This window comes from Carcharhinus amblyrhynchos, chromosome 23, assembly GCF_965287045.1.
Source record: "Carcharhinus amblyrhynchos chromosome 23, sCarAmb.v2.hapA, whole genome shotgun sequence".
Classification (NCBI taxonomy): Eukaryota; Metazoa; Chordata; class Chondrichthyes; order Carcharhiniformes; family Carcharhinidae; genus Carcharhinus; species Carcharhinus amblyrhynchos.
This window is the reverse complement of record NC_137346.1, coordinates 39,977,444-40,004,911: the sequence shown is the minus strand read 5'-3', so window position 1 is coordinate 40,004,911 and position 27,468 is coordinate 39,977,444. Positions and strand designations below refer to the sequence as shown.

Here is a 27,468-nt window from a genome sequence, read left to right as displayed (position 1 = left end):
GGGGAGAGGGCGGGAAAGTGGAACTGAGCCACGACAGATCAGCCATGATCTTATTGAATGGCGGGGCAGGCTCGAAGGGCCAGATGGCCTACTTCTGCTCCTATTTCTTATGTTCTTATGAAAGGGCAGAATTCCGTTGACCGAGCGTGACATCGAGAAGCGATAGCAAAATTGAAGCGGCCCAGCTTTCCACTGGCTCAAGTCATACCTAGTAGAAGGCGAGATGGCTGTGGGTGTTGAAGGCCAATCTTCCCCAGGATGTCATTGCAGGCGTTCCTCACGGGAGTGCACGAGGCCCGACCGTCTTCTGTTTCAGCATTGCCCTTCGCCTCCAACGTACGATCAGAAGAGGGTGTTCAGAATCTCTGCAGAGAAAAAGCCTCGGACAGGATTCAAACTCGGGCTGTTGGCAGCAAGTTAACACGCGTGCCACGTAAGTGTCAGGCAATGACCATGCCCGATGAGAGATTCCAACCATCTCAGTTGACATTTAGTGTCATCGTCAAAGCACCCACCTTCAATACTGACTTCACCGTTAATCAGAAACTTAACTGGTACCGGACCGGCCGTCTAAATACCGTGGCTACGAGAACGGGTCAAAGGCTGGACTCGGTACAAAACGAGACTCGCTTCCTGGCGGCTCAAAAGCCTTTCTACCGTCGTCGAGGCGCAAGTCAGGAATACGACGAGTACTCGCCACTTGCTCGTCGAATGTATTTCCAATAACGGTCAAAGCTCAGTTGAAGCAACCCGTTTGCTTGACAATCTATTGACGGGTAGGAGGTTTATGCTTCCATTATACAGGGCATCGGTGAGATAACGTTTGTACAATACTTGCGTCCGCTGGAGTTTCGAAGATTAGCAGACTTCTTTATTAAACCTTTTCAGATCCTGAAGGGTCTTAACAAGGTGGACGTGGGAAGGGAGAATCTAGAACTGTGGGTCACTGCTTAAAAATAAGAGGTCGCTTATTTAAGAGAAATGAGGAGAAAAACAATGTTCTGAGGATCGTGAGCCTTTGGAATTCCCTTCCTGAAAAGTTGGCGGAGTAGAGGCTTTGAATATTTTAAAGCGGAGGTAGATAGTTTCTTCATAAGCAAGGGGGTAAGCAGGAATGTGGAGTTGCGTTTACAGTTAGATCAGTCATCGTCTTATTTAATAACGATACAGGCTTGAAGGGCCAAATAGCCCTCTGCTACTTTTGCTCCTAGTATATATGTTTGTACGAACTCTGTTGCTGTCTCTTCTTTGTCAACGGGCCATACCAAATCTTGGCGCTCCCTAACAGCACCGGGTGAACCTATACCACAAAGTCTGCTCCAGTCCCAGAAACCGGCTCACCACCTCCTGAAGGGGATTTAGGCACGGGCAATTAATATTCACTTTGTTTTTTCCTTCGCCCTGTTTATTGTCCCAAGTTTGAACACTAAGATTCAGATTTACTTTAACGTGGAGCCTAAAAAACAGGTCATCGATCGAACTCCATCAACCGTAAGGCAGCAAAGCCAATACCAGAGCCCCAAGGCGGGCAGGGAGGTAGGTCCTTTTGGATTCCCGAGATTAGATTTGGTCGTATTTTATCTGCTTAAGCTGGCATTATCTCGACAGTAGGTTTTACGAAGCCCACGGTGCCGCGAAGATGAACGTCTGAACCTTATTCTCGATAGTTGAAACTACGGACAGTCGGTTCCCCCGACCCAAATGCCATTTTTGGAGATTCACACCACCCCGTGAAGCCCGACATTCTGATTTGCACTAGGGTCCAGGATTTTAAGACTGCCAAGAAAACTAAAAATATTTCTCTCGAATTGTTCTGCTGTATTAGTGACCTTTGTTTAATGTCAATCGAGCATCTGTAGAAGGCCGCTTCAAAAACTTTTCAAAGTTTATAAATCGCAAGTAAGCCTTACATTAACACCAATGAAGTTGTTGTAAAATTCCCCTAGTTGCCACACTCTGGTGCCCATTCGGATCAATGCACCTAACCGCTAACCAAGAATCGATCGCTGGCGTTTTCTAGAACGCAGAGTGCCACGACACAGACACAGGATTTGTTATATTTTCCTGTGAGTTCAGGCCTCCTCGTGCTGCCGGGACGAATATCTCTAAGAGAAATCGGAGTCCTAGAATATTATGCCAAGGAAAAGGCTCATTCTGCCCATGAAGTCTCTGCCTATAACTATAAGCCATCTAGTTAAATGGCATATTCCTGTGATATCCTTGCTCATTTTGATATTCCTCTTTTTTGATCTAATTTCCAGAACACGGCACTTTGTCCAACTCAAACTATTTCAAGATAATGAAACTTCTTGGCTTCCAGCCTTCACTCTTATTAGTAGGTTTTTAACAGATAGGTTTGACGTTACCTAACTAGTATTACTGGATTTTCTCATTTATCTTGCTCTGCAACCTAATGTAGTGCCATTTACGGAGGAGTCTTTTCGCCTTCCCTGGTTTTCTAGTTGTGTCTTACTGGCTGTCGTAACCTTTCAGATATTGTTTCGTGAGAAATCCTTTTCTTCTACTGTTTGGATTTCCCCAAATGTGTTTTTTTTTAGCCATTTCCTTCCATCCTTCAAAATCTCAAACTGACCTTTGGTTTATGAAGTACAAATGGAGCTGAATGTGTTCAGGGAATAAAAGACCATTGCACGTTGTTTTACAGGGAAAGAGGTCGGAGCGACTGTGTTGTACTATGGCTGTCGCCATAAGAACGAGGACTATCTGTATCAGGAAGAGCTGGAGCAGTTTCAGAAAGATGGCGTCCTTACACAGCTGAATGTAGCATTCTCCAGAGACCAAGCCGAAAAGGTGAGCCACTGGGAGGCGAGCTGAGCTAGGGTCGTGAGATAATGGTCTACATTACTTCCCATTTCCTGCACCTAGAAACACCTTTATTTCATAATTATAACTAAATGAGTTCCATTAAACACAAAACTTGAAAGCATTTACAGTTAGATTGATAAGATAAACGAGCATAGATTTCATTGGGAATTTTGAATGTGATGCGTTTCATTTTTAACAGAAACGCTTAACGACAAAGATCAAAGTTAAAACAGAGGTTCTTCTCTTTCTCGCAGGGGTCGGTGTTGGGACCGGACTATATTAACGCGAACCGCATTCAGAAGCCTAGTGCAAATAATCATATTCAAAGATTGGACCAATAAAGCAATACTCTCTCAAATAGTACCCACTGATGTCTCCCTTTCAATCAGTTCCTTATCCGCCTCCCAAGAAATTATCTAGATTTCAATAAGTTCCATGTGAAAATCCTGAGGCAGTGTGTATTTGGGATGAGAACTGGGTAACGAATAAGGGATTGATTTTAGAGCAAGACGTGAGCGGATCATATTTAAAGGAATGACGTTTGACTGATCCCATCTCAGATTTCACAAATTTGCTTTGGGCTTTTACTGAACGTAATTGACGTTAGAAACCACCTGGCCCCACTTCAAGATCCCTGAGGGTATTGAGTAGAGCCTTGAGGGTTTTTGTAAGTGTAACTCCTTATTTCCAACATGTTTCCACAAACTGCATTCAGAAGGGTTGAGTGAGAGTCTGATGTAAGAACCAAAGAACTCCAAAAGAAACTGAATACTATTTACAACTGTAGGGTAATAATGATAATTAAATTCAATACATAGCAATTCAAGATGTTGTACTGAGATCTGGAAATGAAACTCAATAGACAGGACTTTTGAGACGGTGGTGTTATCCACACTGCCGCTGAAAAAAACCAATGCTTCAGGGAACGTGAACTGTTCGGAGATGCCGCACGCGCGCGCACACGCCACCGAAATAGCAATCGGGTGGGACGCAGGCCCTTATTTAAGTGGTGATTTAATTGATCGTCCAAGTGCCCTAATTGGGGTTAGGGTAAGTGGGCTGTCCTAGACCTCGCCCTCCTCTCATAAAATCTCAGGCGTATCAGGGACTGGCGAGCACGAAAACCACAGGGGAATTTTACAGACCCTGCCATCCGGGTTGGAACATTCTGTGCAGTGTTTTCCCTGTCTATAGAATCCCTACTGTGCAGAAGAAGGCCGTTCAGCCCGTCGAGTCTGCATCAATTCTCCAAAAGAGCATCCCGTCCAGGCCTTCTCTTCCGTCCTGACCCCCCGTAGCCTTGAGCGTTTGCCGTAGTTAAACTCAAATAGTCTAAAAATGGCTATTTGCCACTGGCACTGCAACGATTTAAAATATAATTGCTGAGTTTTACTGCCAGAGCTAAAGAGCGTATCTTGAGGCTATCACGCTGAAGCAACGTCACGCTCTGAATTCAGTTCTGGTAACTGAGACACGAAGGAAAAAAAGTTCTCTTTCTGGAAGAGTTCATGGAAGTTTCACGTGTAGATGCTGGCCAAAGAGAAATTGGCCAACGGCCTTCCTTGTTTATTGCTTTGGGATTTCAGATAATAACGTTTTTGCTTTTCTCTCTCTTATTTTTATCAATCCTCAGGTGTACGTTCAGCATTTGCTAAAGAAAAATAAAGAGCACTTGTGGAATCTGATCCATAAGGAGGGAGCACATATCTACATCTGTGGGTAAGTGAAGAGAAAAGAGGAGATGCTTCCTTCATTTGTGTTGCATAGAATTGCACCAGTCATTTATCAGTTTCAATCGGAGAAATAATTAATGTGTTCACTCCCAGAACATCTGACCGCTCTTCAAGCAAAGACCAGGAAAAGCTAGAAATGCAAAGATCAGTCAGCAATAGGGAGGGTCAAAAACAGGACATTGACCAGCAGAACATCTATAGGTTTCCACTCCCATCCCCGATGGATTTTATTTGGCTCGTGTTTTAGTTTTGCTCCCACCTGTGTTTTTTTGGTATTGATCTTGGTCGTGAAGGGTGTATCTATTGCATGCGGTTGGAAGTTTACAATGACACAATTCATTGGTAGCTAGCTGATCCTTTCAGTAAGTGTGCAAGTTGATTCCTGCTGTCCTTCATACTTAGACATTTTAACTGAAATTCTTAAACGTGTTCTTCACCTTGCAAAATAGTTTGTTGTTGCTTAGTTTCTCCAATTGTAGCCTGCAAAAGTTTGCTGATCCCTTAATAGGGAAAATCAGCACAAGATTGTAAAATTCTGCCAGAAATTTGCTGTCGCTCGTCCCTAGCCTCCTCTCCCGTTGATATATAGCCGTCAGGCGTGTTCTCGTTCTTCACTGAAAGACCGTCCGTCGTTGACGAGCCCAGACAGTAAATATCAGTGGCTTTTAACTGTTGAAGGGCGTCGTATTGAAACCTGAATCTGTCTTAAGCTGACATCCACAAGGAGACACAGAATAATGATCAGCGAGAGGAATTCTCACTGCCTCATCTCTGTACCCTCAACCCATGCCGCTCAGGTTAGTCGCAGCTCCCTGCTTGCCACCCTGGCTGAGACCGGCAAACTCGGAACAACCCAGAAACCCACATTTTGAGTTATTGGCACCTTCCTTTAGAGGTTCCTGCCTCCTTCCTTTGATTTTACAGTTGTACGGTGATAAAAACAGATCGTTAGGTTGAGTCCCTGCTGTCCCTGTTCTCGTGATGACTGTTCACGATGACCTCTTAGCCTGGCAGATAAGAATTCACCAACCGGGAATATTGCCTTTTCGTCCTGTGGGTAACAGGCAGTAACACTTACCTCGAAACCTTTATACACGTTGGGCCGGTGGGAAGAAATTCCAGCTGTGTGACGACAGCGTGCTCGGGAGAACAGGCTTAACCGCAATCGAAAAGACTTTTAGAAGTAGCGGTCTGATCCCGACAACCAAAAACGACACCTTGCACGAGTTTCCCTGTTTCCACGAGTGAAAAAGTTGAATCGTTCGTATAAATTGAGCTGAATTTTAGGAATCGGCGGTGATCGAGTGGCATTTGCCATTCAGTACTCCTCGACCTACCCGTAGGTTCTATACGGGCTTTAGAGTGACAGTTTACGGTTATTGAGTTATTGATTTGATTTATTGTATTAATATACAGTGGAAAGTATTGTTACTTAAGCAGTATACAGACAAAGCGTACCGTACGTAGAGAAGGAAATAAGACAGTGCAGAATATAGTGTTACGGTCATAGCTAGGGTGCAGAGAAAGATCAACTTAACGCGAGGTAGGTCCATTCGGAAGTCTGACGGGAACAGAGAAGAAGCTGTTCTCGAGTTGGTTGGTACGCCTCCTCAGACTTTTGTGTCACTTTCCTGACGGAAGAAGGTGAAAGAGAGTACGTCCAGTGCGCGTGGGTCCTTAATTATGCTGGGTGCTTTTTCAAGGCAGCGGTAAGCGTAGACAGTGTCAGCGAACGGGAGGCCGATTTGCCTGACGGACTGGGCTTCGTTCACAACCCTTTGTAGCTTCTTGCGGTCTCGGACAGAGCAGGAGCCACACCGAGCTGTGATACAACCAGTAAGAACGCTCTCTGTGACGCGTCTTTAAAAGTTGGCGAGAGTCCTAGCCGACACGCCGAGTTTTCTTAGTCTGCTGACTAGAGGCATCGGTGGACTTTCTTAACTATAACGTCGGCACGGAGGGACCGGGACAGGTCAGAATCGTAGAAACCCTACGGTGCAGAAAGAAGCCATCTGGCCCATCGAATCTGCACCGATCACGATCCCACACAGGCCCTACCCCCGTATCCCTACACATTTACCCGCTAATCCCTCTAACCTACGCATTTCAGGACACTAAGGGGCAATTTTAGCACGGCCGATCAACCTAACCTACACGTCTTCGGACTGTGGGAGGAAACCGGCGCGTCCGGTGGAAACCGATGCAGACGCGAGGAGAACGTGCAAACTCCGCACAGACGGTGACCCGAGCCAGGAATCGAACCCAGGTCACCGGAGTCGTGAAGCAGCAGTGCTGACCACTGGGCTACCGTGCCGCCCTTTGTGCCGACCAAGTCGGCGATCTGGTCACTTAACAATCCGAAGCCCACGACCATTTCTACTTCGTCCCCGTTGATGTAGATAGGGGCGTTTCCTCCATTACGCTTCCTGAAAGTACCTGAAAACGTGAGCGTTCGACAAGGGATCTGGAAGCTGTGTGAACAGGGCAGCAACTACGTGTCTGTTCGACATAATCAGAATGAAGACTATTTACTGTGACATAAAAAGCCCCATTTTATCTCCACAACTCAATGTATTTTGAATGAGTTAAGATCTGTCAGTCTGCATCAGGAAGTGTATATTTCAGTATTTAATTCAATATACAGTAATGTGCAGAAAGCAAAATAAGGAGTAGAAGATGAGATTGAGAAATAAGAGGTAAAGTTTTTAAAAACTGAATTATCGATGATGAAAAGAAATATGACTCTACAACCGTTGATAATTTTTAGTACCAGAGAGGTTGATAGTAAAGTCTTCATTCTTAAATTTAACTTAAACTCTTGAACGGACAAGCCCTAACTTTTTCAGTTGTGTTGTGGGCAACTATTGCAGATTTGTATTTCAAGGCCAAGATGCCAAAACCTGCTGAGGAACAGGGCAAATTGGACATCTTCCAGATTTTGTCTTTAATTTCACACGCGGTTGCCCGAAGTGGCTGTCCAATTTGCACGGTGGATCGTAATGACCTGGAACACTCTGTCCGTGAGGGCGGTGGAAGCGGTGGCGGTTGTTAATTGGACGCGTGCTTGAAGGAAATAAGGTTGCGGTGCTATGGGGATTAAGTAGGGGAACGGCATTGACGGAGCCGCTGCTTAGGGAAGTGGCATGGACCGATGGGCTGAATGGCCTTCTGCGGCAAACTGGTTCTACGACTCTGTAGTAGCTATTAGTACCGGTTATTTTAACGCAAAGTCCAAGCCGTTCAGAGCAGGGAATTTCTCTTACGTTCCGAACAATAGTTATTCTTAACCAGCATCGCTAAAACAGATGATCTCGTAACTGATTGTGGAACCTTGCTATCTGCAGACTGACTGCCAAGTTTCCTACGTCACATCACTATACTTCCAAAAAAAAAGGCGCTTTGGGAATGTCTGAGGCAATGAAAGGACCTATATAAATGCAAATCTATTGTGTCTGTCTTCCAGTGATGCAAAGAATATGGCAAGAGACGTCCAGAACACGTTCTATGAAATTGTTTCCGAACTCGGAGAAATGGCACACGCGCAAGCTGTCGATTACGTCAAGAAACTGATGACAAAAGGCCGTTACTCTTCCGACGTCTGGAGTTAAAACGGGAACGGGAGCAGTAAGCTTCCAGAATTGAAAGGTGTATCGGCGGTTCCCGGCTGATGACCACCGCCAGTCAATGCAAGAATCTGGAAAGTGAAGCGACGAAGCAGCGATTTTTGTTTTATATATATAAAAAAATGAAAATGTCCTAAACACTTTATGCTTTACTAAATACTGTACTCCTTCAGAATTGATATTTTATTAGAGACTTTCCATTGCAGTTTTTTTTTTAAAAGTTACTGGATTATCCCCTGATCCAGAAGAATCCTTTACAAATAACATTTGTTTAAAAGGCCAGTTGCAGCGCACCATAGTAAAACTTCCAAGTCTACCGAGCGGGGCCTTTCCCATGATTCGTCATGGTAATTTTTAAAAACGAAACTTTAACGCAGGAGTACATTGGGTCGTAACTTTGAAAATAGCACTGGGTTTTACGTGGAATAATTTCACGATTTGATCAATCTTTTTATTGATACAACTTCTTTATGTCTTTCGAATTACAATGGTTAATTTTTGAGGGAAGCACGGTGGACAAACTTGTGTGCGTGAACGTGTTGGAATGCATTGAACTCTGAGTTTGCTCTATCCTTTTGAAATCAGGATGCATACTGCATTGTGTATACAGTCCACAAGGCTTTGATTTAACTTTATCTTTAATAGCAGAACTGTAAGATGTCAAGTTATGCTGTACTTAGACCTAGCGACTCTAATCTAGCTCCAGGTTTCCAGACGTGAATGGGAAACGGTCGCCTCTAACGAGAACTGTTCCTTATTGAGTCTCCTCTGCGCCGGGTTAACGTTTTGGAAAGTTGTTTTAAGGAGTTAAAACCGGCTCGAGTCTTTATAATACAAGAGTTTGTAAATCAAACAATAGCAAAGGCTGCGACGAATGCAGTATACAAACCGAGGTTTAAACTAAAGCCCCTGTATCAGGGAATGTAAATTCTGCCACCCGTTGGGACAGAAGCACAGATCGGTCGTTCTGAATCTGCACACCGCCAGGTTAAAATATCGCAAAGAGGCCACGTGCAATGCGATGGCATTTGAATAATGGAAGTTTCTGTTCAGCAATGTGGCACAGAACAGATCTCTGCAACGTTGTTTTCAGAGAACGTCTTAGTCCCAAATCCGCACCCCTGAATCAAAAGGAAGTAAGTTGAAAATGAAAAAGATCGGAAATGTACGGCGACGTCTGAAATTTGCTGTTTTGGTTGTAGTCCTGGAAGTAGGCAGATAAAAAGAATCAAAAGTTCAAAATTATCTTAAAAGCCTACGTCCTATGCCTGAAGCCTCCTCTTTCTCACCACAGACGCTGACAGATGTGCTGCATATTTTCAGAATGTTCTGGGGTTTATTCTAAATTTCCTTTCACGCTGCAACGTGCATCTAATTGATTACTATTGGGTGCATTAACAGAAGCAATACACCAGAGCCTTTCCAGAGACTTTCTTTTAAGAACGGAAGCTGACGAGGCCAAGGAAACGTTCCATTTTTAAACTCCCTTTTCTCACGTTCTGCAACTGAGGGACAAGGTCGTTGATCTGTCCTTGTGTCTCTGCTACTGAACCATTGGGATATCTGAGACAGTAATAGAGAACTTAGATTTTTGTCTTTGCTCACTCTGGGTGGTGCTTATCCATTGTTTAACCCTTCCTGTGATTCTAAGCTCGTAGTGCTAATAGACCGCATCACGACATCCTGTCCTCTTCGGTCAGGCACTCCAAAGAGGTAGATTGCTGGCTTTTAAGATAATTTTGAACTTTTTTGATTCTTTTTATTTGACGCGTATGCCCATTGCGTCCTCAGTGAACCTTTTCAGAACCGTTCAGAAACTAAGAATGGTGTCGATCGCAGTTGAAACTTTTTAGTATTTCTTAGACAACTGATAAAATCATTGGGAAATATGAAAGGAGACCGTGAACTCTGACTAGTGGCTGTTCCTGTGATCAGTCACCGTTCCTCTAATTTGCATTCAAATGATTCAGAATCAAGTGTATAAATAGTCAGGGAATTTCCCGACCAAAAATTCTGACTTTCAGTATCTTCACAGATCAAAGCACTTTCTCATTTTAGGATTGGCTGAGTTTTTTGTATTTTGTCAATCCTCATAGGTACTTGAACAAATATTCCCACCAGCTTCTGCTTACTGTGTGTGGTTGTGGTTGTCGTCGCATTACGCAGTGCCTTTAATATTGACACACGTTCAAGCGTACGTCTGTTTGTTGCTTACGTGTAGCCTGTTTCCCGTGCGGCGCGTTGCCGATTGCTGTGAGGCGCTTAGTTAAGAAGGAACATTGACGTGAACTGGTTTAACTGTCTAAGCTTGTTTCGTTCCACCCGCACATTCCCTATACTGGTAACCTGCTTCAAAAGAAGCAAATCACTCGACACCCTCGCGTGCAAGCTGCTAAAGTAACAAGCGACTAAAGTCGTACAATGCTTTTGTAGGTTCGGATCGTACAGCAAGGTATTAACGTTCATATTTCTGCCTCGCGTTAACATCTGTTACAGGTTAGATTTTGCGATGTAATTTGTGTGAACAAACAAAAAAAATTAAAGTCCGCCGTTTAAACGGCCTTTCAGTGGACGGAATAGCAGAATCTTACCCGACTCGGTAATTCCACTAGACGTCTGGAAATACTCAGCAGATTGAGCGGTGTGGGGGGTAAGCGCGACAGTTAATATCTTAGATCAAAGACCTTGCGGCTATTATTTTGTAGAAAGAAACGGCTAAAGGAAATGCGGTTTCACAATCCGAGGCTTCTGCCTACTTCCAGGCAACGACGACTAAAATTTTCATTTTTAATTTAACGAAGGAAGTGATCTCATTTTCCAAAATCGCTGAAAGAACTCGATGCAGTCAATTTCAGCGTATAAATGCGGGCATAGTAGCTGGTTCTCTGGTATTCGTAGTTCAGTGGACTATGTTAATTTTCAGATTGAATCTGCAAAGAGAGCACCTTTGGTCATCATCTGAAATAGTTGGATGTAATCGATTAAACACCAACTCTCAGCAAGCGTGATCCAGTGAGAGAAAATTTATGCACGTCAATCACTATATACAGAACAGACTCTGCTGAAGCTATACCTTGAATGGAATGTACTTCTTGGTGGCTGTTACACAAATCCTTCCCAATACAAGTTAACGAGAATGTAAAAAAAATGCATCCAGGACTAGAAATTAGTAACTCTCCCAGGGTAATGATTAGTGCCAAATCTTTTCTACTCGACGGCTGCTTTGGAAAGTCCCACGTTGCTTTCAGAATTTAGATTTATTTTAAAGACCAAAAACCAAGTTAGAAACTGATGAGGGATATGAATGTGTGGGGAGGGGTAAACTCACCTGATTCAGGCACAGGGAATATCTCCACACGTGGGAAAAGGCTGGTGCCTCCATCCAGCGAAAAAGGTTAATCCCACCATACTTAGGTCAGCCGTTTGCTAAAACGACCAGCGAAAGACCGTCACCTCATCTGTAAAATGAGCAGTGGGTTGCGGCAGAGTGACGTGCATTCGACGAGATTGTGACCCTAACTACGCAGTCACTTGATTTCTCCGAGGTGCAGGTTGTAGACATCTGGCTCCTCTTGGACCGAAAATAAATGCAATTCTTACATATTTTTAAACTTTTGTATTTGAGTCGGTTAGATTTGTTTCTCTGCCTTAATTGAAAAACGTGAACGCTCACTGGTAGAGTCTGTGTTGGGACTCTCGGTTTACAGTTAGGGCTGTTCCAACTGGACCTTGGGAGCATCTAAAGATGTTCAAACTGGACTATATGCACCTTGGCAGTTCAGCCCTGGCAGCTTCGGTCCTTTGTGTGCGTGTGTATACTTTTGTGTTTGTACCATTGTAACTTTGTGGACCCAGTGGTTTGGAAAGAGCTGCTTGCTTTCTTGACGGATAACTCAACATTTGAGATACTTGGAAATTAACGGGAACTAGAATGTATACATCAGTTACGAAATTCACGATTACCCTTCCTTGTACAAAAACAGAAAATGCTAGAAATGTTCAGTTCGGGCCACATCTGAGGGGAAGGGAAGAGTTAATGTTTCAGTTAACTAACCTCTTCACAGAACTACTTTTTGCCTGTGCTTTGCAGAGTCCTTGACTTAATCTGTGTGACCGCCACTCTAAATCACTCCTATTCTGCGATCAGGCTTTTCTTCACGGATGACGGAAAAGCTGTACGAAAACCTTCCCAAACCTGACATCGTGCAGATTAAAGGAGTGCAAACGTTGTCAGTCCTATCGGCAGCAATTGCCGTTGCCTCGAGAAACTAGGACGACGCTGCAGTTTGCGTCTGCTGCGACAACGATAAAGTTAACTGAAGCTGTAAGCTCTTCGTCTCTTTAAACCAGGTTACCGGGGTTGAGCCAGTTTGCACGTAGGATGCCTTGCTTTAATGCAAGGCCCTGACTCCTGTTTCCCCTCTGAAAGGTCAGGATTTGTTTGATGTAGTGCAACGCTTATATTAAATTTAAAGGTGGCACGTTGACAGCCACGTGACATTGATGTTCATTCTGGTTCCTTCTGTTACCAAATTAAAAGCCTTATTTATCAACTGAAAGCTCTGGGGAATCTGTACGAGTCTATAAGCTGGGCCGCTCTTCATTTTGAATTTCATACGGTTATTGTTCAGTCGTGGATGCAGTTTGACTGCTAACTTTGCGTCGCAAGTTGGAAACATGTATACGTATTGTCAAACGCACTATTGTGTCAGTGGCCCCTACGTAACGTGGAACTCTGGATGTTTATTTGACGTCAAACTCGTTGTCTTTTCTGTAGAAAGTTGCTGACGGATGTATAAATCACCGGTAGTTTTAATCGGAATCGCAAAGTGAGATGAAGCGAGAGAGTTTTTTGGGTTGTTTGGACGATATAGGTGACCCCCGTCTTAACCCTTCTGATCTGTTTCGTAGAATGAATAGTGTTCTCTCTCTCTCTCTCTCTCAATTTTCACTTGCCCTTCTCTGGCTCCTAATAGTCCTACTGTTTGTTCAGTGTCTGCAAATCTATCATGTAATTTGTCTCTGAAAACATTAAAAGAATTAATAAAAATCCTGACTTGAGTCTTGCTTGTCCATCCTGGTATCGGGTGCCGTCGTCTCACTGGCTGTTTTTTGGCATTGTGCATCTGAATGGTGTCACACGTGGAGGGCAGGATCAGCCTGTAATATGCAGTAGACTGAGGAACCACTGACATTTACCAGAGGCCCCCTCAAACCTGTGCAACTAAATCACAAGCCATTGAATTCTGCAACCTTTATTTTATTGGTACTTTAATTTAAAAAAAGTATTTGTTCAGGGACATATTCCAGAATTGCATTAATATGGAAATATTTTTGTGGAAATACAGGTTTCTTACTGAATTTAACCTGCAATTTTATCTCATTTCTATTTGCACAGAGCACGATTGAAGTATTAAATCAATGTGAGCAGCTGTTTTATTCAGCTAAGAACTACTTGGGAAGGAATTTTGGCTCAAAAAGCTTAATTCAAAATGAAGTATTATAATGCTGACAGCCGGAAATATAGACACTAGTAAAACAGTCTTCCATTTCAAACAAACACTACGGTCCAGCTATACGCGATTTGCAATTAGCCTGCGGACAATAAGATTGCAAAGACCGTCTGCTCCTGGAGGAAAAAAGTTCTGCTGAGCCGACCCAGGTTGTCAGAAAACAATTCCTCCAGCGCAGAGTTCGAGATTTAACAAATCTGCTGAGGTGAAATTCACTAACGATTTTAAGCTTAAATTGATGGAAACCGTTCCCTTAACTATGTTGCCCACAGCCCCCGAAAAGGAGTAGGGGGGAAAGAGAGAGACAACAGCCTGGATTGGGGGAAATGGAGGACGATGGCGGGGATGGAGTGATTTAGGGAATAAGGGTGTGGAGTAGATCTGAGTCCAGAGGGTAGTCTTGCCAGAGATATGTCCAAAGGCAAGTATGAAGACAGCTTCTCTCTTAGACTTTACACTGCCTTAATGACAATCACCCAGGGGCTCTGATATCCATCGTGAAGTGCTTCGAAAGGTTACTCGTGGCACGAATCAATTACTGTCTCCCAGATTGCCTGGATCCACTGCATTTATCTATTGCTGCAACAGGTCTACAGCAGGTGCCGTCTCCCTGCCCCTACACTCGACCTTGAAACACCTGGATAACAAAGACACCTACGTCAGACTCCCATTTATTGGTTACAGCTGAACCTTTGACAACATTATTCCTACAAAGCTCATCTCCATCTCGTGGCCTAGGGTTCAGCTCTTCCCTAGACTTCCTAACCCACAGAGCGCAATCAGACAGGGTAGGCAACGACATCACCTGCACAATCATCTTCAGCATCCTTCCTCAGATAAGGATACCAAAACTACACCAGGTACGGCCTCGCCTATACATTTAAAGTAAAACGTCCCTATCCCCGTAGTTACATCCTGTCGCTACGAAGGCCAATATATCATTCGCCACCTTTTTTGTCTACTTTCAGTGACCGGTTTCACCACCGTCGTCAGCCTGCAGCGATCGTCACCGCTTAACCCCGACGGAGAAGACGATACGATATTGTGTGGGTAAGGTTAGCAACACCGCCACCCGTTTGATCTGTCTCAAGTGTAGCGTGAGCTCGCTCTTCCTGCAGGACGAGGTGAGTGATCGGCCCTCTCGTCTATTCCAGCATCACCGAGGAACGTGGGACGCCGAGTTCCTCGGTGATCTCCCCTTCTCAACTGAGCCCTATGCGTGAGGACGGCCGACCTCCGCGACGCGACCGGCCGCTTGTTCCGACAACGTCAGGGGGACTTGCGAGTCTCGACGTCGCGAGTTACGTTAATTCTGTAGCGTGTTGCCGGTTCGCGGGGTTTTTGTTTGTTTGCGCTTTCCGTAGCGGGACCTAGGCGCGGGGGCATTCGGGAAGGGAGCGCGGGAGTACCAAAAGAAGGCCGCGATAGACAGCGGGCAGCGGAGCGAGGGGGTGCAGAGCGAGTGCTGCAAGGGCTTTGGCTCACTGGGCTTAGGCGAGGGCAGGCTTACGCAAGCTGAGTTACTGGTCCAATTTTTCCATTTGCGTCCATAAGTCTAAGGGTGGCCAAATAAACGGCAGGGTCCTTGGGGAGACGCGTCAGCCGCGTTAGGTGCGATACGTGGGCGTTCCTGGAGACACCGCATCTCCGGAAAGTCCACGTCTGCACCAAACGTCTGGAGTTGCAGCATTTGAGGGCCCGGGTTAGGCGATCGGAGCTGAGGCTGGAGGATTTATTTTTAGTCAGGGAGAACGAGGCGATAATGAATAGGAACCACGGTCACGAGGAAATCCCAAAGCCTGGGGGGGGAGCGGAATGGGTAGGTTACAGTTAGGAAGGGGAAAAAGAACAGTAATGGTCCAAAGGCTACCCCAGAGGTAGTCTGTCAGGAGTAAGGCGACAACTGGGGTACAAAGGGCAAGAGAGGAGGACCAGAATGCCTCAGAGGGAAGGAAGGGGGCCGGATGTGAGATAGCGGTGGGGGACGGGAGGGTTAAAGGAATCGATAGGCGGTTCTGTGGGCAAAAGCGGGACTCCAGGACGGTAGTCTGCCTCCCTGGAGCAGGGGTACAGGATGTGTCAGAGAGGGTAGAGGGAATCTTGAAGGGCCAAGGGACCCGGGCGGATGTCATTACACACGGAGAGAAGGACGTAGGAAGGAAGAGTAGGGGGGATATACGTAGGCAGTCGGGAGCCAGACTGAAGGGCAGGGCCTCCAGGGTGACGATCTCTGGGCTGCTGCCAGTGCCCAGTAATAGCAGGGATAAAAATAATGAGATCCTACAGCTGAATGCGCGGCTGAGGGATCGGTGCAGGACAGAGGGTTTTAGTTTTGTAGACCGTTGGGAAGTCTTTGTGAGGGAAGGGCACTTGTACAAGTGGGATGGGGAACACTTAAACGGGAAGGGTACACGTATTTTAGCTGGGAGGTTAGCTGGAGTGTTTCGGCAGGGTTTAAACTAATACGCAGGGGGGGGCGGGGAGGAGACAGATAGCTCAGTAGGCACCGGGAGTGGGAGTGAGTTGGGTGACAGGGTAAGTCTAGATGAGAGGAAAATCTCCCAGGAGAAGGAGGATCCGAGCGGGCCCGAGGGTCTTCGGCGCATCTGTTTTAACGCGAGGAGCGTGACGGGTAAGACGGATGAACTCGAGGCCTTGACGTTCGCGAGGAATTTAGACGTGGTGGAAGTGACAGAGACGTGGTTAAAGGAAGGGCAGGACCGGCAGCTAAATATTCCTGGGTGTAAGTGTTTCAGGCGTGACAGGGGAGGGTCGAAAAGAGGAGGGGGAGTGGCGCTCTTAATTAGGGAGCACGTCACAGCGGTGCGGAGGGAGAATAACATAGAGGGGCTGGAAATTGAGTCTCTGCGGGTGGAGTTGAGGAATAGGAAGGGAGCCATTACTATGCTAGGGGTGTACTACAGGCTGCCCGACAGCACACGGGCAGTGGAAGAGGGAAAACGGAGAGAAATTTTGGATAAGTGTAGGAAGAACAGGGTTGTCGTAGTGGGAGATTTTAATCTCCCTGGGGTGGATTGGAAGGTGCCTACAGCCGGGTGTTCGGACGGGGAGGAATTCGTAAGAGGCGCGTCGGAAGGGTCCTTAGAGCAGTACGTAGATAGCCCGACTAGAGAGGGGGCTATACCGGATTTAGTTCTGGGCAACGAGCCGGGTCAGGTGGTTGAGGTTGCGGTAGGGGAACGTGTGGCCAATAGTGACCGCAACTCTGTCTACTTTAGGACACAAATGGAAAAGGATGACTGCTGTCCTAAGGATAGGGTGCTAAACTGGGGGAGGGCGAGATACAGCCGGATGAGGCAGGAGCTTAGGGATACAGACTGGGATAGGCTGTTGGAGGGCAAGTCCACGTCAGGCACGTGGGAGTCTTTCAAGGGAAAACTGAAATGGGTGCAGGAAAGGCACGTGCCGTTTAGGAGGAAGGATGGGAAAGGTAGGATTAGAGAGCCGTGGATTACTAGAGATACAGAGGACCCGGTCAGGAAGAAACGAGAGGCGTTTGTCAGGTCGAAGCGACTGGGAACGGAGAAATCATTGGAGGAGTACAGAGAGAGTAGGAGGGATCTCAAAAGGGGAGTCAGGAGGGCAAAAAGGGGGCACGAAATGGCTTTGGCAGGTAGGATTAAGGAAAATCCAAAGACGTTTTACTCCCAAGTTAGGAGCAAAAGGGCGGCTAGGGGAAAAATCGATCCCCTCGGGGACAGACGAGGGGAATCGTGCTTAGAGTCTGAGGGAACAGGGGAGATCCTGAATGAATACTTTACGTCGGTATTCACAAAGGAGAGGGGCTCGATGTCCGGTACGGTCATCGAGGGAGCCGTAGATCGATTCCGAGGGAAGAAGCGTTAGGGCTTTTAGGTAGCATTAAAACCGATAAATCTCCGGGGCCCGACGGCATTTATCCGAGGCCGCTTAGGGAGGCGAGAGATGAAATTGCTGGGCCTCTGACGCAAATCTTCGTCTCTTCTTTGGACACAGGTGAGGTCCCAGAGGACCGGAGGTCAGCGAACGTGGTACCGTAGTTTAAAAAGGGTAGGAGGGATAACCCGGGTAACTATAGGCCGGTGAGTTTGACGTCAGTGGTAGGCAAGTTGACGGAGAGGGTTCTTAGGGATAGGACGTACGAGCACTTGGAGCGTCGCGATCTGATTTCAGGATACGCAGCGCGGCTTCGTAAAGGGGAAGTCTCGCCTTACGAATCTGGTCGAATTTTTTGAGGAGGTGACAAAAACGGTCGACGAAGGACGAGCCGTCGACGTCGTCTATACGGATTTCAGTAAGGCGTTTGACGAAGTCCCTCACGGTAGGTTGGTAGAAAAGATTAAGGCTCAGGGGATACGAGGCCAGGTATCTAGACGGGTGGAGAACTGGCTTGCTAAGAGGAGACAGAGAGTAGTAGTGGAGGGGTCCTTTTCTAGCTGGAGGTCTGTCACTAGCGGTATGCCGCAGGGCTCAGTACTGGGACCTCTTCTCTTTGTAGTATGTATAAATGACTTGGAAGAGGGAGTAAGCGGTGCGGTCAGCAAATTTGCTGATGACACCAAGATGGCTGGATTGTCGGGCAGTGAGGATCAGTGTCTGGCAATACGACGGGATATCGATAAGCTGGTACATTGGGCAGATACGTGGCAAATGGAGTTTAATCAGGATAAACGTGAGGTGATGCGTTTTGGCCGGAATAACGTACGGGGGAGTCACATGATAAAGGGTAAGCCCGTAAGGAGTACAGAAACGCAGCAAAACCTGGGGTTGCAAGTGCACAAGTCTTTGAAGGTGGCAGTACAAGTGGAGAAGGTTGTGAAGAAGGCCTACGGTATGTTAGCCTTTATAGGAAGGGGTTTAGAATGTACGAGCTGGAGTCTAATGTTGCAGTTGTACAGAACGTTGGTTAGGCAGCATTTAGAGTACCGCGTCCAGTTCCGGTCGCCTTACTACCGGAAGGACGCGGAGACTCTGGAGAGAGGGCAGAGGAGGTTTACCAGGATGTTGTCTGATACGGAAGGACTGGGCTACGAGGAAAGATTGAACAAATTGGGGCTGAATTAAAAAGTAGAACCGACAAGGTGGTTATCTCTGGGATACTGCCTGAACCGAGTGCAGACGGGCGTAGGGTTGATAGGATTAAGGAAGTGAATGGGTGGCTCAGGGATTGGTGCGGGAGGAATGGGTTTGAATTTATGGGGCATTGGCATCAGTATTGGGGTAGGTGGGACCTGTTCGGGCAGGATGGGGTTGGGGGGGTGGTGCTGCAAGGGTAGGTGACATTACGGGGTCTAAAGTTAAGGAGAGGGTACAGGTAAGGGTAGAGGCCGAGGATGTCCCAATAATAAAGGGAGTAGGGGGCGTGAGTATGGTCAGTGGCGTTGCGGCAAATAGGGTCCAGGTGAAGGCTGGGACGAAGGCACTTTATCTGAATGCACGAAGCATTCGGAATAAAGTGGATGAGCCGGTGGCGCAGATCGGCACAAATGGATACGACGTGGTGGCCGTTACAGAGACGTGGCTGCGAGGTGACAGGGACTGGGAGCTGAATGTACAGGGCTATCAAGTGTTTAGGAAGGATAGGCAGGAGGAAAAAGGGGGGGGGGCGTAGCTCTGCTGATTAAGGATAGCATCAGGGTGGGAGCAAGGGATGATATTGGAGCCAAAGAGCAGAAAGCGGAATCGTTGTGGGTGGAGATTAGGAACAGCAAAGGGAGGAAGACGCTGGTGGGTGTCGTCTATAGGCCCCCGAATAATGATCTGGAGGCGGGGCGGGCTGTTAACGCGCAAATAAGTGCGGCGTGCTGGAACGGGACGGCCGTAATTATGGGGGATTTCAATCTGCATATTGATTGGTCGACCCATGTTGGACGCGGTGGGCTCGAGGAAGAGTTTTTGGAACGCTGCCGGGATAGTTTCCTCGAACAGTGTGTGTTGGAGCCGACGAGGGAGCGAGCTATCTCGGATCTGGTGTTATGTAACGAGGCGGGTAGAATTAGGGACCTTGCGGTGAAGGATCCTCTTGGGGAGAGCGATCGTTGTACGGTGGAGTTTCTGGTGCAGACGGAGGAGGAGAAAGTGGGTTCCCGGACACGCGTCCTTTGTTTGAACAGAGGGGAGTACGGTAGGACGAGAGAAGAATTGGCGAACGTTGACTGGGGGAGCGCGTCGGAAGGTAGGTCTGCTGAGGAGCAGTGGAGGATCTTTAAGGAGACCTTTCTTGGTGCTCAGCAGAAATTTATTCCGACGGTCAAAAAGGACGGTAGGAGGAGAGTTAATAAGCCGTGGATAACGAAGGAGGTGAAGGAAAGTGTTAAATTAAAAGCGGAGGCGTTTAGAGTAGCTAAGAGCGGTGGGCGAGAAGTGGATTGGGAGAGGTTTAAATGTCAACAAAGATTGACGAAGAAGTTGATAAAGAAGGGTAGGAGAAACTATGAAGCTGGGCTAGCGCTTAATATGAAAAAGGATAGCGAGAGTTTTTATAAATATATAAAAAGAGGCTGGCTAGGGTGAACGTTGGACCCTTGGAGGATGAGAAGGGGGACTTGGTGGTAGGGGATGGGGATACGGCTGAGGTCTTGAATAACTTTTTTATTTCGGTCTTCACGGAGGAGGACGTGAATAATTTGCCGGGTGTTAGAGATGGAAAGGTGGTAGGACTGGAGGGTCTCGATGACATTACCGTTACTAGAGAGGCGGTGCTCGACAGACCGGAGGGGCTGATTGTGGACAAGTCCCCAGGACCGGATGGAATGCATCCGAGGGTCCTGAAAGAAACGGCAGAGGCGATAGCGGTTGCCTCGGTGGTTATTTTCCAGACGTCGCCGGATTCCGGGGAAGTGCCGGAAGATTGGAAAGCGGCTAACGTTACGCCGTTGTTTAAGAAGGGTGCCAGGCAAAAGGCGGGGAATTACAGGCCGGTTAGTTTAACGTCTGTTGTAGGTAAAATGTTAGAATCCGTCATCAAGGAGGAAATAGCGAGGCATCTTGAGGGGAATTGCTCGATAGAGCAGACGCAGCACGGTTTCGTTAAGGGGAAGTCGCGTCTGACAAATTTACTGGAGTTCTATGAGGATGTGTCTAGGGCGGTGGATAAAGGAGAGCCGGTGGATGTGGTCTGTCTTGATTTTCAGAAGGCGTTTGACAAGGTACCTCAAGAGGTTATTGCAGAAGGTCAGGGGACATGGAGTCGGGGGTAGGGTGTTAGTGTGGATAGAGGATTGGTTGTCAAATAGGAGGCAGAGAGTGGGGGTGAACGGGTGCTATTCGGATTGGCGGTCAGTGCCCCAGGGGTCGGTGCTGGGGCCTCAGCTATTCACCATTTATGTAGATGATCCGGAGGAGGGAACCGAGCGTACGGTGTCGAAATTTGCCGATGACACCAAGATTGGTGGAACGGCAAATTGCGCGGAGGGTGTGGAGAGTCTGCAGAAGGATCTAGATAGGCTGGGCGAATGGGCCAGGAACTGGCAAATGGAATTTAATGTTGGCAAGTGCGAGGTGGTCCACTTTGGTAGGAATAACGGTAGGAAGGATTATTACTTACGTGGCAAAAAACCGCAGCAGGCGACGGTGCAGAGGGACCTCGGGATCCTTGCGCATGAGTCGCAAAAACGCAGCTTGCAGGTGCAGCAGGTGGTCAGGAAGGCGAATGGGATGCTGGCCTTCATAGCGAGGGGGATTGAACATAAAAGTAGGGAGGTCTTGCTGCGGCTGTATAGGGCACTGGTGAGGCCGCAGCTGGAGTACCGTGTGCAGTTTTGGGCGCCGTACTTACGCGAGGATATTTTGGCCTTGGAGGGAGTGCAGAGGAGGTTTACTAGGCTGATACCGGAGTCGAGGGGGTTGAGCTACGAGGAGAGGCTGAATAAACGAGGCTTGTACTCGTTAGAGTTTAGAAGAACGAGGGGAGATCTCATCGAGACGGAGATTTCCTCCGACGCTAATATTCACAGCTTCCTTAATCTCAGCCAAAAATTCAATTACCAAATCCCTTTCGTCACTTTAGTAGTTTTCACGGTGTCTCCCCTACTCCAAAACCAAGTTGTCCGATGCAATAGAATGCCTGAACTGTCCCAGATGGGGCTAGGCCCATCCAGGGTCCAGTTACTTCTGGGAAACATTCTATTTTGGGGTTGAGCTATGAGGAGAGGCTGAATAAACGAGGCTTGTACTCGTTAAGAGTTTAGAAGAATGAGGGGAGATCTCATTGAGACGTATAAGATGATGAATGGGATGGATAGGATAGAGGGGGAGAGACTCTTCCCGCTCAGAAAGGACAGTAGGACTCGGGGGCACAGCCTCAAGATAAAGTGGGGGCAGTTTAGAACGGAGTCGAGGAAGAACTTCTTCACTCAAAGGGTGGTGAATCTCTGGAATTCTCTGCCCGTTGAAGTGGTGGAGGCTCCCTCGCTAAATGTTTTTAAGACGCAGGTTGATGGGTTTTTTGATAAGAGAGGGGATTAAGGGTTACGGGGAGAGGGCGGGAATGTGGAACTGAGCCACGACAGATCAGCCGTGATCTTATTGAATGGCGGGGCAGGCTCGAAGGGCTAGATGGCCTACTCCTGCTCCTATTTCTTATGTTCTTACGTTTTCCCTTGAAAGATGGCGACTGAGGGGGGATCTAATAGAGGGAAATAAGATTATGAAGGAAATAGATAGAGTAAACAGAGGTAACCTATTTCTTATGTTAGAGGCAGACAGTACGAGAGGGCACGGGCTTAAGGTGAGGGGGGAGAGGTATAACACAGATATTAGAGGGAGGTTTTTCACACAGAGGGTAGTGGGGGTATGGAATGCTCTGCCAAGTAAGGTGGTGGAGGCAGGCACGCTGGAGTTGTTTAAGAGTAACTTAGACACATGAGTGGGTTGGAGATGGGAGGATATAGGAGATTATTGTAAATAAAGTTCATTAGCAGTGGGACGTCCCTGGTAACGTAAAAGGATATAAGAATATAAGAACATAAGAAATAGGAGCAGGAGTAGGCCATCCAGCCCTTTGAGCCTGCCCCGCCATTCAATAAGATCATGGCTGATCTGTCGTGGCTCAGTTCCACTTTCCCGCCCTCTCCCCATAACCCTTAATCCCCTCTCTTATCAAGAACCCATCAACCCGCTTCTTAAAAATATTTAGCGAGGCAGCCTCCACCACTTCAACGGGCAGAGAATTCCAGAGATTCACCACCCTTTGAGTGAAGAAGTTCCTCCTCTACTCCGTTCTAAACCGCCTCCCCTTTATCTTGAGGCTGTGCCCCCTAGTCCTACTGTCTTTTTTGAGCGGGAAGAGTCTCTCCACCTCTATCCTATCCATCCCATTCATCATCTTATACGTCTCAATGAGATCTCCCCTCATTCTTCTAAACTCTAACGAGTACAAGCCTAGTTTATTCAGCCTCTTCTCATAGCTCAACCCCCTCAACTCCGGTATCAGCCTAGTAAACCTCCTCTGCACTCCCTCCAAGGCCAAAATATCCTTGCGCAGGTGCAGCACCCAAAACTGCACACAGTACTCCAGCTGCGGCCTCACCAATGCCCTATACAGCCGCAGCAAGACCTCCCTACTTTTATATTCAATCCCCCTCGCTATGAAGGCCAGCATCCCATTCGCCTTCCTGACCACCTGCTGCACCTGCAAGCTGGGTTTTTGCGACTCATGCACAAGGACCCCGAGGTCCCTCTGCACCGTCGCCTGCTGCAGTTTTTCGCCACGTATGTAATAGTCCTTCCTACCATTCTTCCTCCCAAAGTGGACCACCTCACACTTGCCAACGTTAAATTCCATTTGCCATTTCCTGGCCCATTCGCCCAGCCTATCTAGATCCTTCTGCAGACTCTCCACATCCTCCGCACAATTTGCCTTTCCCCCAATCTTGGTGTCATCAGCAAATTTCGACACCCTACACTCGGTTCCCTCCTCCAGATCATCTATATAAATGGTAAATAGCTGAGGCCCCAGCACCGACCCCTGGGGCACCCCACTAGTCACCAACGCCAATCCGAATAGCACCCATTGACCCCCACTCTCTGCCTCCTATTTGACAACCAATCCTCTATCCACGCTAACACCCTACCCCCAACTCCATGTCCCCTGACGTTCTGCAATAACCTCTTGTGAGGTACCTTGTCAAACGCCTTCTGAAAATCCAGAAAGACCACATCTACCGGCTCTGTTCTATCCACCGCCCTAGACACATCCTCATAGAACTCCAGTAAATTTGTCAGACACGACTTCCCTTTGACGAAACCGTGTTGCGTCTGCCCTATCAAGCAATTCCCTTCAAGATGCCTCACAATTTCCTCCTTAATGACGGATTCTAACATTTTACCTACCACAGACGTTAAACTAACCGGCCTATAATTCCCCGCCTTTTGCCTGGCACCCTTCTTAAACAACGGCGTAACATTAGCCGTTTTCCAATCTTCCGGCACTTCCCCGGAATCCAGCGACGTCTGGAAAATAACCACCAAGGCATCCACTATAACCTCCGCCATTTCTTTCAGAACCCCTGGATGCATTCCATCCGGTCCTGGGGACTTGTCCACAATCAGCCCCTCCAGTCTGTTGAGCACCACCTCTCTAGTAACAGTAATGTCATTCAGACCCTCCAGTCCTACCACCTTTCCATCGCTAACACCCGGCAAATTATTCACGTCCTCCTCCGTGAAGACAGAAACAAAAAAGTTATTCAAGACCTTAGCCATATCCCCATCCCCTACCACTAGGTCCCCTTTCTCATCCTCTAAAGGACCAACGTTCACCCTAGCCAGCCTCTTCCTTTTTATATATTTATAAAAACTCTTGCTATCCTTTTTTATATTAAGCGCTAGCCCAGCTTCATAGCTTCTCCTACCCTCCTTTATCAACTTCTTTGTCAATCTTTGTTGACATTTAAACCTTTCCCAGTCCTCTTCTCGCCCACTGCTCTTAGCTACTCTAAATTCCTCCGCTTTTAATTTAACACTTTCCTTCACCTCCTTCGTTATCCACGGCTTATTACCTCTCCTCCTACGGTCCTTTTTGACCACCGGAATAAATTTCTGCCGAGCACCAAGAAATATCTCCTTAAAGATCCTCCACTGCTCCTCAGCAGACCTACCTTCCAACGCGCTCCCCCAGTCAACATTCGCCATATGGTACGATGATAATGTTTTCTCTCTTTTAATTCACAGACTTTAAGTCGGTCCGCCTTGTTCTCCGACGAGGGACATACACGCGATGGGTCGTACTTGGGCTGCTCTCGAATGTTCGAGATCGGCCTCGTGCTTCACGTCACTAGGAACGACGATGTTGTTGCCATTAGAGACTCGGTTAAGGGAAGGACAGGATTGGCAGCTTTACATTCCAGGATACAGATATTTCAGGTGGGATTAAAGGGGTGAGGGAATTACACGACCGGTTCAGGAGAATATCACAGCTTTTCCTCGGAGGGCTCACGCAACGAGGCAATATGGGTAGAGCTCAGAAATAGGAAAGGTGTACTCACAGTGTTGGGAGTTTACTGTAGGCCACCCAACTGCCAGCAGGATAGAGGAACAGATATGTAGGTGGATTTGGACTAGGTGTAAAAGTAACAGGGTTGTTGCGGTGAGAGATATTAACTTCCCCTATATTGACCGGGCCTCACTTATTGCATGGGGCACGGACGGGGCAGAGTTTGTAAGGAGCATCCAGGAAGGCTTCTCGAAACAGTACGTAGATGGACCAATTAGGGAAGGGGCCACACTGGACCTGGCAGTGGGGAACGAGCGGAGCCAGGTGGTCGATGTTCCCAAACTGCTCCCCTACTGAAACGATGACCACAATTCAGTAAGCTTTAAGATACTGATGGATAAAAACAAGCGTAGTCCTCGAGACAAGGTGCTAAACTGCGGACAGGCTAATTACTACAATATTAGGCAGGAACTGAAGAATGTTAGATTGGGGGCAGACGATTGAGGGCAAATCAACATCTGGCACGTGACAGGCTTTCAAGTGCAAGTTGCTAGGGATTCAGGATCGGCACATTCCCGGAAGGACAAAGGCTAAGCGTGGCAAGTTTTGGGAACTTTGGACAACGAGAGCTATTGTGAGCCTAGTCGAAGGGAAAAAGGAAGCATTTCTCAAAGCTAGGAGGCTGGGAACACAAGAAGCAAGTGTGGAATACAAGTAAAGAAACTTAAGGAGTAAGGAGGACCGAAAGGGGTCACAACAAAGCATCGGCGAGCAGGATTTAGGAAACTCCGAAGGCTTTTTACACGTATATAAAGAGCGAGAAGGTAGCCAGGGAGCGGGTCGGCCCACTCAAGAACAAGGAAGGGAATCTACGCGCGGAGCCATAGGAAACGGGCGAGGTGTCAGACGAGTACTTTGCGTCAGTATTCACCGAAGAGGACTCGGTGGACGACGAGTTTGGGAAAGAACGTGTAGATAGTTCGAGCCACGTCGAAAGCAAAAAGGAGGTGGTATTGGGGTTCCTGAGAAATATTAAGATAGACAAGTCCCCAGGGCCTAATGGGATATACCCCAGAATACTGAGAGAGGCAAGGGAGGAAATGGTCGGGGCCTTAAGAGAAATCTTTGTATCCTCACTGGCTACAGGGGAGATCCCAGAGGATTGGAAAATAGCCAATGTTGTTCTTTTGCTTAAGAAGGGTAGCAAGAATAATCCAGGTAATTACAAGCCGGTGAGCCTTACAAAAGCGGTAGGGAAATTATCGGAGAGGATTCTTCGAGACAGCATTTATTCCCACTCGGAAATAAGTGGACATATTAGCGAGAGGCACCGCGGTTTTGTGAAAGGGAGGTCACGTCTCACGAAGTTGATCGAGTTTTTTGAGGAAGCGACAAAGACGAGTGAGGAAGGTAGGGCAGTGAATGTCGTGAGGCCTTTGACGAGGTCCCTCACGGCAGACTGGTGCAGAAGGTGAAATCGCACGGAATCAGAGGTGAGCTGGCAAGGTGGATACAAAACTGACTCGGTCAAAGAAGACAGAGGGTAGCAGTGGAAAGGTGTGTTTATGAATGGAGGGCTGTGACAAGTGGCGTTCCTCAGGGAATCAGTGCTGGGACCTTTGCTGTTTATGATATATATAAATGATTTGGAGGAAAATGTTACTGGTTTGATCAGTAAGTTTGCGGACCACACAAAGGTCGGTGAATTTGCAGATAGCGACGAGGACCATCAGAGGATACGGCAGCATATAGATCAGCTGGGGACTTGGGCGGAGAGATGACAGACGGAGTTTAATGCGGACACGTGAGGTAATGCGTTTTGCAAGGCCTAATACAGATAGGAAATACGCAGTAAATGGCAGAACCTTTAAGAGTGTTGATAGGCAAAGGGATCTGGGTATACAGATAGACAGGTCACAAAGCGGAATGCAGGTGGAGAAGGTTTTCAAGAAGGCATACGATACGCTTGGCTTCATCAGCTGGGGCGTTGAGTTTAAAAATTGGCAAGTCACGTTGCAGTTTTATAGAACAGAGTTAAGCCGCACTTGGAATATAAGCATTCAATTCTGGTCAACGCACCAGCAGAAGGACGTAGAGGCTTTGGAGAAGGTACAGAAAAGAAAGACTTGCCGGGACGTTGCCGGATACGAAGGGCACTAGCTTTGGGGAAAGGTCAGAGAAACTCGGTTTGTTCTCACTGGAACGACAGAGGGGCAACCTGATAGAAGTCGACGAGAGCGAGAGGCACAGACAGAGTGGATAGTCAGAAGCTTTTCCCCAGGGTGGAAGAATTAATTACTGGGGGCATAGGTTTAAGGGCAAGGCTTAAAGAAGATGTA

The 27,468-nt window shown here is 47.3% G+C and overlaps 2 protein-coding genes across 3 annotated transcripts in view; one reads left to right on the top strand and one right to left on the bottom strand.

Moving 5' to 3' along the window:
• LOC145357540 (NADPH--cytochrome P450 reductase-like) overlaps window positions 1-8,766 on the top strand; it is an 85,072-nt gene extending 76,306 nt beyond the window's left edge. For both annotated transcript variants that reach the window (XM_080210994.1, XM_080210995.1), the window contains exons 14-16: window positions 2,666-2,811; window positions 4,460-4,545; window positions 8,023-8,766. In XM_080210994.1, the coding sequence (XP_080067120.1) occupies window positions 2,666-2,811; window positions 4,460-4,545; window positions 8,023-8,167 (377 nt within the window). In that variant the 3' untranslated portion in view covers window positions 8,168-8,766. The remainder of the gene's footprint in view (window positions 1-2,665; window positions 2,812-4,459; window positions 4,546-8,022) is intronic.
• Window positions 8,767-26,049: 17,283 nt separating this feature from the next.
• Window positions 26,050-27,468, bottom strand: part of tmem120aa (transmembrane protein 120Aa) — a 35,697-nt gene continuing 34,278 nt past the window's right edge. Inside the window, exon 12 of the mRNA XM_080211092.1 lies at window positions 26,050-26,151. Within this exon, the coding sequence (XP_080067218.1) occupies window positions 26,050-26,151 (102 nt within the window). The remainder of the gene's footprint in view (window positions 26,152-27,468) is intronic.